This window comes from Leptodactylus fuscus, chromosome 6, assembly GCF_031893055.1.
Source record: "Leptodactylus fuscus isolate aLepFus1 chromosome 6, aLepFus1.hap2, whole genome shotgun sequence".
Taxonomy (NCBI): Eukaryota; Metazoa; Chordata; class Amphibia; order Anura; family Leptodactylidae; genus Leptodactylus; species Leptodactylus fuscus.
The window spans coordinates 113,065,411-113,075,887 of record NC_134270.1 but is presented as its reverse complement, the minus strand read 5'-3'; the positions used below and the strand labels follow the sequence as shown (position 1 = coordinate 113,075,887).

Below are 10,477 nucleotides of genomic sequence, written 5' to 3'. Positions count from 1 at the left end.
GACACTGGGGGCAGAGATGGAGGGACATGAAACTCTGGGCAGAAGAAAGGGGGGACGGCATGACACTGGGGGCAGAGACGGAGGGACATGAAGCTCTGGACAGATGAAGGGGGGGACGGCATGACACTGGGGGCAGAGATGGAGGGACATGAAGCTCTGGACAGATGAAGGGGGGGACGGCATGACACTGGGGGCAGAGATGGAGGGACATGAAGCTCTGGGCAGAGATGGGGGAACATGAAACTGGGGAACAGATGGGGACATGAAACTGGGGGAAGAGATGGGGGGACATGAAACTGGGCAGATGAAGGGGGGTACAGCATAACACTGGGGGCAGAGATGGGGGGACATGAAACTGGGGAAGAGATGGGGGACATGAAACGGGGCAGAGATGGGGGGACATGAAACTGTGGGCAGATGAAGGGGGGTACAGCATGACATGGGGGCAGAGATGAGGGGGACATGAAACTGAGGAAGAGATGGGGGACATGAAACTGGGGCAGAGATGGGGGACATGAAACTGGGGGCAGAGATGGAGGGGGGACATGAAATTGGGGCAGAGATGGAGGGGGGACATGAAACTGGGGGCAGATGAAGGGGTTATATGAAACTGGGGGAGAGATGGCGAGGGGACATATAATGTACTGGTGACTGTAGGAAGATTATACTGTGTGGGAGCACATGAAAAATTATTGAGAATGGGTGGCGTCAACATAAAAGTGGGCTGAGCTAAATTTGCATATTTTCTCCCTCTTTCTAATCTTCAAAAGTTGCGAGGTATGCCTAAAGCCATCAGAAAATACATATTTCCGATGGCTTTAGCCACTGAGAAGCCACGCTACTGTGGTGCAGCAGCGCTATTCAGCTGGAACGCACGCCATTATGGACGCGTGTTCCAAACTGAATGGGGTCACCGCAACATGAGGAAATGTATTGCGGGGTCACGGCATTAGAAAGGTTGAGAACCACGGATTTGCCATCACTTGTATAGAGCATAATGAGGCCATTATTCTGTGGGGGGCATAATAAGAGGGAATTACACTGTATAGCAGCATGTCTATTGTAGCTGCAGGTCACATACAGAAGTAAAAAAAATTACCTAAAAATATCTCAAATTCACTGAACATTGACAGATTGACAGAAATACAGTCACCCTGCTGCACTTTTAGAGGAACACACTGCCTCCTCACATGAACCCACTGAGGTCCACACAAACCTGGTGTCAGCCCTATCCAGGACTATCATATCCACATCAAACTTTCAAGTGAAAATGAAAATAAGTTGGTAAATAAAAAAATATATAAAAATTGTAATATCCTTTGAACAAAAAAAAAAAAAAAAAAAAAATATGAGCAGCCAATCAGATGAAAGCTTCAATTTTCCCAAAACAGCTTTACACGTGAAAGAAGTGATGTGATTGGTTGCTGTGGGTAATAACGATACTATTCACAGAACAAAGTCAATTAAGTATCCTGGCACGCCCTCTATTGGCAACACCACATAACAGCAGGCAGACGAGGACGCGCACGCCAGCGGATGTTATCCCGAGCACGTCCACGACCGCCTTAATCCCTAGAGCGCGGCGCTGTACAGGTGGGTGGACATCGGACGCGCGTACACGTGATCTAGGGTAGCCTATCGTATGGGGACGCAGGTAAGAGCCTGTATGAGGAGACCCGGAGGTGGAGAAGAGGTGAGCTGCTCCGCCTGATGCTGCAGAATTCCGCATTCCTGGAGACGTCTCCCCCTTCCTGCAGGTAAATGGTAGAGTCCGCTCTCCTGCTGCTCAGCTCGCAGTACAGGTACTGGCGTTATAATGAGGACCGGAACCATATAATGTGTTGTCTATAGCTTAACCTTGGGGTAGGGGGCACAGTGGGCGTGCATGGCTCTCCATCATCCTGCTGCTGCATGTATACAGCCAGAGTATATCCGCATGTTGTCACAGGCTCTGTATATACACTGTGTCTATGCTAGCATGGTATAATACCTGGTATGTATAGATTTATAATACATGTATCTGCAAAGCTCTACAGTGAATAGAAACATACCTACTAACGTCATATTTCTATGTACATAGTATCAGTATATTATATATGTATATACACATACAAACATTGCATTTTTATATATGTTTGCCTGTATATATGTAGTATAGTATACATGTAGTATCTGTAAGTAATCTTTTAGATTCAATGTATCCATATTTATGTATTTTGGCTACATATCCTTAGTATGTGTGTACATATATATCTACTGGGACACATGTATTTAGTACTACTCACTATTATAGAATACTAGTGTATATATTACCACAAATCAGGGGCAGGTTGGAAGTTATTTCCATATTTTTTTCTTACATACAATTGAATACACTGTTTGTAAACAGTATGGCCACCAGTAAAGCTCATTGATGTGACGTCAACACTGGAACCATATTATGTATTGTCTGTAACTTAAAGGGGCTCTATCAGCAAAATTATGCTAATAGAGCCCCACATATGCGTGAATAGCCTTTAAAAAGGCTATTCAGGCACCGTAAATGTTATATTAACCCCCGGTCCCATTTTTAAATAAATGGATAAAAACATATATGCAAAACTTACCGAACGTTCACCATGGGCGGGGATGCGCGATGTGATGTCAGCTTCGGGCACGCCTGCCTCTTCTGTCTTCTTGTAGTAACGCCCTCTGGTTCCGTGTCTTCTTCCGACTTCTCTTCAAATCCCGCGCCTGCGTAGTAGCGCTTCCCTCCGAAGTGCTACTGCACAGGCTCACTCGCGAACTGCCATTAAGTAAAATGGCGAGTGAGCCTGCATACTAAACTCCAGTCTTGCGATAGGCCCACACCTGTGCTTGGGTTTCCATTCTTCGAGTCCACTTGGGGACTGCTGACTATAATGGGTTGCACCGGGTTTCCGCCCAAAAATATTTTTCAAACAGAATCCTTGAACAGTCATCTAATGCAGATATAAACCTAGCCTTAAAAAGGTTTTCCAGCCTAAATTTGTTTTAGGCCGGGGGTGTTAAAAAAAAATAAAAATAAAATAAATTAAAAAACAAATCATACTCTGTGCTCCGTTGTCCTTCCAGTGTGGCCGGTCCTTCTGCTCGGCTGTCTTCTTTTGCTGGAAGTCCTCGCCAACTCTGACATCCCGTGTTCCTTATGTTATGTGACCTCTGGGCCAATCAGCAGCCTAAGGAAAGGACCCTGGGGATTTCTCAGGTATTGACGTCCCATGTCCTTTGCTGAGGCTGCTGATTGGCCCCCCAGCGTTCACGTGCAGCAGGGACTTCTGGCAGAAGAAAACGAAGCTGCAGGACCTGACCGTGCTGGGAGACTCCAGAGCACCGCATCGGGGACAGTTGAGTATTTTGTTTGTTTGGGGTTTTTTTTCACTTCCCCTGGCCTAATTAAAAAAAAAAAAAATACGTGGACAACGCCTTAATAAATCTGCCCCTTAATTCCATTGGATCCATCCTTTCTCTGTAGCAGCTTGTTGGATGAGTCTGCAGAGGTTGCCCCAAATGATGATAGATTGACGACTAAGATCAGCCTTATAGGTGTGACCACCATCTACTATTCACACAACATCCTCCAGGGAGTTTTACTTCTCTAGCTGTGAATTAGCGATGTAAAGTTGATGTGAGGCCTCATATAGGGAATTATTTATTCTTTTTTTTGTTTGGATTTTGGGTTCAGTGAGAAAGGTAACTCCTGTCCTGATATTAAGATAACCTTGCCATGCCATCTTGTTAGTAAAATCAACTTACAGGATTGTTCTGGGAAAGCTTAGAATTGCCAGTAGTCCCAGCAATTACATTTCATCCAGCTTCCTTAGAGTCCCTGGAGGCAAATATGCCTTGTTATTCAGTGTAATATTCCCTGTTGCAGGATTTCAGCACAACTAGGTAGATCTGACGTTCAGGTATCTAGGTATATTGTCTGAGCCTGATATGGCTACCATGACAGCTTCTATGGGGGTTGTCAACTGCTCTAAACAGATTGTTCTGGCCATTTGACAGGGCAAGGTGACTCAGTTCTTATAGTCACAGAAAAGACCTCATTACAGTTCTAATTGTTGTATGCAGAGGATATTCTGTGAGTCACACTGCGGGTTATGGCACCTTCTGCTAACTTTACTGTAATACTAGTATAGAATTCTCGGTGCCAAGGATACATTAAATAATTGTCCATGGCAACAAGTCGGTTTGCTACTCTCTCCGGGGTCTCTGAAGAAATGAGAGGTGAAATCTGAAAGCTTTGGCAACTTCTCCACTTTTCCTTCTCAAGTAGTTTAAAATTCCCTTCCCCCATATGTGTGCTGCCACCTTCCATACCATTGGGCGCAGGGCAGTCTGCTTGGTGACTCACACAATACTCAAGATGATCATTACAATTACAGGAAGTCTTGTGTCAGCTCACATCACAATGCAGTTGCTTATGGAGAAGCTCTTCTGTTTTTTTCTAATCTCTGCAGCTGTGGATGCTGCATTACTGTACTGTCGGATGTAACATGGAGCAGAGAGGGACAAGTATGTTATTTATCTGCAGACTCCAGGCCTTCTAATACTGATCAGACATTGGTCGTGTTGCCCATAGCAAGGCTCTGTTATAAGCAATAAGACTATTTTACTGTTAAGGTGTATATACATAAGAGAGTAATGTGCTGTACAGTGAGAAAAGGCATATACAGTATAGAACAAATTGTTTTCGTGCTACAGTCTGAGCCATAGCGTATTATTAATAATCTCCCACTAGCACAACTAAAAATACTAGAACATGCCCCTCGACTGTAGGACGCACCGCTGGCACCTCAGTTCAGACAACACTGTGACAGTGTATAATCATTCTGACATAAGCCTACATGCACACAACGGTAGTGGTTTTTACTGTCCGCTATAGTGTATCAGTGCTCCACAAAACATGTCTCTAGACCTATGCATGGGGCCATATAAATGAATGGGTCCATAGATTCTCCACAATTGTGCACAGTATACTGAGAACTACTACAGTTGTGTACATGGAGTCTAGATAATATCCAATGAGATTATCTGCATGAGAAAGAAATAGCAGATGATAATGTCATTTTTTAGTTTCCAACTAGTTACCATGAGTCACACTGCTACACTTATGTTTTAAAGTGTATATTAGGTAGTTTATTATATATAAGAGGGGAAATAAAGGATTTAATTACCAATAGACAATTCGGTGTAAAGAAGAAATTGTTGCAATTGAATGAAACTTACTATGTGTAAATGTAATGGATATATATATATATATATATATATATATATATATATATATAATATTACAGTATATTAGTAGAGCAAAAGGATAAGTTTATTGGGGAAAATTGTACAATTAAAAGGAGGCTCTAGTACTCTATTGGGACACCTCTAGCCTGGATACAAGATGAGATAAGGTTGGCAATGGAGACATACAGGTTTCATATGGAATCCAGTGGCACACTTGCCCACAGATGTTGCAGCAGGGCCTGTAGACACTGCACGCTCACAGGTTACGCCTGGTTCACATCTTTGTTTGGTATTCCATTCGGGAAGTCTGCTTGGGGACCCCCGAACAGAATACCGAACACATTAAAAAGCAGTTAACAAAGAAACCACACGGACGACATAGACTATAGTGGGGTCCATGTGTTTTCCGTGCTGTGTCAGCATGAATCATACTGAGAGAAAAGTGCTAATGTCTACTTCTGGCTGTTTGTGCGATTACAGATGGGGTATATTATTAAATGACAGCAAGCAGCTTTACTGACCATACATTTTTGTTTCTGTGTTTTAGAAAGTAATGAATATGAGAGGGGCAGACTGCTCCTTATTGTACATGCCTGCAGCTTGATACAGTAATATAGAATGTGTTTAAGCCATAATATGATTATTAACAGCAGAAAAACTATATCATGGATGAAGGCTTATACACTCATAGAACAGACTGCTCAGCAAGACCCTGCATGTATTTCAACTGTTCATGAAAACTCAGGCACCCTTTATGGCTATTGTGCAGTGGTCAACATCATCTATCTTCTACATCAGCTATCAGTATTGATAGCAGAATGGAAGAGATTACACAACTGGGGTCGATCTCTGCAGTGGGCAATCATTTGGACACATCTCTTGTAAATCTTGTAGGTATCCAGATTTACAATAAGGTTGAATTGCTGCTAGTGTTTGGCACACCCTTATATTTGTTTTTATAGCAGCCATATTTATTGACATCAAGCGCACCAAGAAACATAAAAGAAATTACAAACTGTCCATGAACATCAATGGTTGAAATTAAACAATTTTTTAATCATTAACATCTTTTGCAACTGATTACTAAATGGGGTGATAGTATCCAGCCAAACAGAAAATGTTGGTGGGTACATTGGCAGGAAATATATTAGCCAAACAGAAAATTGTGTAATCCAGCAGTACACGCAATGTTCAAAATTCTGGATGTGGTTTGCAGCAAAATCATCAATAATCTATGTAGCCGGCTGACTGTGTGTGGTGCCCAGCCTGACGGTTCTCTAAGAAGTAGGGAACATTGAATGGTTACCAGTCTACTTCTTAGCTTCTTTGAAGTGTCCGGTATGTCTGACAGTTCTTCATGTCCTCCCCTAGAAGTATAATATCCAGGTGAAACGGCTCTTTTATGTCTATAGCCAGTGTTGGGCAGGTGGCAGTAGCACTAGGCAGTGCTCAATGATGGGAAGGTAAAATCTTGCAAAAGGATGGCTGACTATAGACTAGAACTTGCCTCAAAGATGATCCAACTTTGGAAACTCTGTGTACTATAAGTCATGTATGGCCAGTATGGAGTCAGACAAAAGCAGTTTATCTCCTCAGCCACTGCTGTTCATATGCACAGTTTAATATCTGTAGCCGACAACATCTAGGAATTACATGAAGGTACTATAAGGTTAGATTAAAACTGTTGTGTGTGTGTATATGTATCTCATGCCGATTATTATTCATTATTATTGTTGAACTATATTGTAGATAAGTGACCAAATTCTTCTATTTTACAGTTGTCACATATTCAATGGCACAAGATAATGAGACCTCGGTAGGAAGTTCTTCTGTATCCTCTTCCTTGGAAGTAGATTCCACTCTCCATGAAGGCTACGTCTGTACATTGACCCCGGAGTTGGTCCTTAAGGCTAGAGAAGAACTGCAGGAGAAACCAGAATGGAGGTTACGTGATGTTCAGGCTTTGAGGGACATGATATGGAAGGACTATCCCAACCTAAGGACACGAGTTGATGACGCTTTCCTGCTCCGTTTTCTGAGGGCTCGCAAGTTTGACTATGATCGAGCTTTACAGCTGTTGGTCAATTATTACAGTTGCCGGAAAGGATGGCCGGAAGTATTTACCAATCTTAAACCTTCCGCAGTTAAGCCTGTCCTGGACTCTGGGTTCTTGACTGTTCTACCTCACACAGACACAGAGGGAAGGCGTATTGTCTGTATTCGCCCTGGTATGATTTCTGTTTCTCAAAATCTCAGAATGGTGCTATAAGTATAGAATGTGCATGGGATCAGTAAGATCTGTTTTGATGTCCATTTTTGATGGTCTGTTAGTCTCAAACGATGGCAGAGTCTAACCATTATACCATTATAGTGTTCAGTTGTTTTATAGAATAAAACAAGTAAAGGCTGTGACATGCAACTGGTATACACCCCAACCAATGTACCTGTTACATATTCATGATGTTGGAAGTCAATCCAACATCATGTATATCCCTTGTTCTGGGGAGGAGGGTGGGTGTTCGGCTGCAGTTTGTGTGTCTGTGAGACTGCATGTTGTGAGAGTCAGGGGGGAACCAGAGGTTGAGAGACATGTCATTAGTTTATAGTGCTAGGACCACGCTAAGAAGGGGCCACAATGGGAAAACAACTTAGAAGCACGTTTATGAAAAACTGAGACCTACTCATCACTACTGTTATTTACATCACTGCTTGTTTCTTTTATCCATAAGGTCAGTGGAATCCCCGAAGTTACCCAATTACTGAAAACCTTCGGGCTATGTATCTGTCATTAGAAAAACTGATAGAAGCTGAGGAAACCCAAGTGAATGGTATTGTGATCTTAGCAGATTATGAGGGGGTTGGATTGTCCCAAGCCTCTCATTTTGGACCATTTATTGCCAAGAAGATCATCGGAATTCTTCAGGTGAGAGAAATGTGATAGTCTGCTCTGCCGATGGGGTAATAGACAGGGGAACATCGCTGTGAAATTAAAGAGGACTTTTCATGTCCTCGGGCACATGCACAGAGGGGGAGTTCCTTACTATCCAGCGATGACGCTAAGCTGTGAAGAACGCCCCCCCAGTGCTAGTGAATGGACGAGTACAGTCAGGGGGAGGGGTGTTCCTCACAGCTTAGCGTCGTTGCTGGGTGATAAGGAACGCCCCCTTTGACAGTACAGTGGTATGAATGAGTACTATCAGGGGGGACGTTCCTCACAGCCCAGCTAGACTGTCAGGAACGCCCTTCTGACATTGGATAAACATCAGTAATGGCACCGATATCTCTTGCCTCGGGGCACATAATGGGAAAGCTGACAGTGCGTTGAATTCAGCGCACTGTTGGCTTGCTAGCAGTATATAAAACAGTGCGTGCCCGAGGACATGAAAGGTCCTCTTTGAGGCAAAATTAATGGTGGTCCTCATGGATGTTACCAACCAGAGTATAAGTATCACTCACATCTTACCAATATTGGTGGCTTTACTATTTAATTCCTAAAATCTACATAATGGGATTTTGTGGTGCACGAGGGGTGTATTTTACCTGTTTGTTTTGTAAGCTAAAAAGTGATCTGAGAAACAAATTTCTATAGTCTCTGTTTACTAACAGTCTGCTTCTGTAAGAGTTGATGCTTATTCTTGAATTACTCTTTATATCTATAACAGGACGGGTTTCCAATTAGGATAAAAGCTGTCAATATTATCAATGAGCCCCGGATATTTAAAGGGATTTACGCCATACTGAGGCCATTTTTAAAAGAAAAGATAGTACAACGGGTAAGTGCAGTATTTTTTATTGTGCTGGTATACAGACAAAGCTGTCAGCTGCTACTATAGACCTTGGAATAAATTTATAAAAAAAATTTTTTTTGCTAATCAAATTTTTTAATCATCACATTTTTATGCGTTGTTCTCTGTGAAAACTTGGCATACAAGGGAAGGTTGTATTAGTGGTTCTATTCCAAATTCATTTTGTTAAAATGTTACTATAATTTTAATCCTCAATTTCTCATTTTACCCATATAGATATTCCTGCACGGGTCAGATCTGAACTCCCTCCATAGCAACATTCCCAAGGCTATCTTACCTGAAGAATATGGAGGCACAGCAGGGAAGCTGGATATTTCCGCATGGAGCCAGATTCTTTTGGCATCTGAAAATGACTTTGCACAAGACTTTCAACAGGTCAACCTCACCCGAGATGGCTCACTCCAAGGATTAGTAATGAATGATGCGGAGTCGGACTACCTGCAGTATGAGGAATCTGCACGTGGGGTTAAATCCCAGCTCTACTGTTATTGAAAAGTATTTCCACATCATACAAGATCCCAGGGTGAGCATCTGAATAAATGTCCATCAGGTGCTTGGTTTTTGCGATTTTTAGTTTTCCTTACTCTTATCCTGTATTCATGCATATGGTTTTTTTTTAAGTGTAATAATTAACTATGTCATTGCCAAATGCTCGCTTCCCAATGCGCAACATTATCCTTTAAAGCACTTGACTTTTTTATATCTGTAATTATTTTATTGCCTAAAATAAGCTAGGTGGACCATGTTATGGCAACAAAAGCTAATTCTCTGTTGCATAACCCCCAGCATTCCCTGCACTGATGTGAACGTTCAATGCATTATGATCTATTTCTAATGCAGTGAAGATCAAGCTGGAACATCATAGGGCCCTTAAACAGGATCCTTGAAAGGGATGAGATGAGGAGTAATAGGGTGGGGGGTAACTTGTAAGAGCATCATCTATCCATATCAATACTATAGGCAGGAGCTACAGTGATTACACTTGGGGCACCCACTGTATGTTGTGGGTGTCCATGCTATGTAATAGACGTTCTAGTGTCCAAAACCATGTTGGTTTTGGCTCTTAGGTTTGGGGGAGGACCCACTTTATCATGTATATATGGCATAAAAGATCATTAAAAATTAAGTTTGCTATTGCCAAAACTGCTTCTAAACCACGTATATGCTATTGTATGTGCTGTTGACATCATAGTGAGCATACCTTTGTCAAAGTGCAACTTTTAGTCCAAATGCAGGTGAGCTTCTTGGTGCACCTGAGGTGTGGTCATGTCTGCCAGAGCACCACGTTTTTTTACCTGAGGTCGCCATCCAACTAACATAAAGATTGACAGGTCCCAAGTGTGGCAACCACTGTTGAAAACAGATGCCCTGGCAGATACGGTCATGCCTTGGGCGCACACCAAGTAGCTAAA

The 10,477-nt window shown here is 42.5% G+C and overlaps 1 protein-coding gene across 1 annotated transcript; it reads left to right on the top strand.

Moving 5' to 3' along the window:
• The first annotated feature begins 1,557 nt into the window (after positions 1–1,557).
• Positions 1,558–10,477, top strand: TTPAL (alpha tocopherol transfer protein like). The gene is made up of 5 exons (XM_075278643.1): positions 1,558–1,757; positions 7,038–7,487; positions 7,989–8,182; positions 8,922–9,032; positions 9,282–10,477. The coding sequence occupies exons 2-5, from the start codon at positions 7,052–7,054 to the stop codon at positions 9,555–9,557; spliced, it is 1,017 nt and encodes a 338-aa protein (XP_075134744.1). The 5' UTR covers positions 1,558–1,757; positions 7,038–7,051; the 3' UTR covers positions 9,558–10,477.

What these genes read in the sequence shown, in the direction of transcription:
- TTPAL (XM_075278643.1), top strand. Translation starts at nt 7,052, where the DNA reads ATGGCACAAGATAATGAGACCTCGGTAGGAAGTTCTTCTGTATCCTCT. An exon ending in AGATCATCGGAATTCTTCAG is followed by an intron (nt 8,183 to 8,921) that starts GTGAGAGAAATG and finishes TATCTATAACAG; the next exon opens with GACGGGTTTCCAATTAGGAT. An exon ending in AAGAAAAGATAGTACAACGG is followed by an intron (nt 9,033 to 9,281) that starts GTAAGTGCAGTA and finishes TTACCCATATAG; the next exon opens with ATATTCCTGCACGGGTCAGA.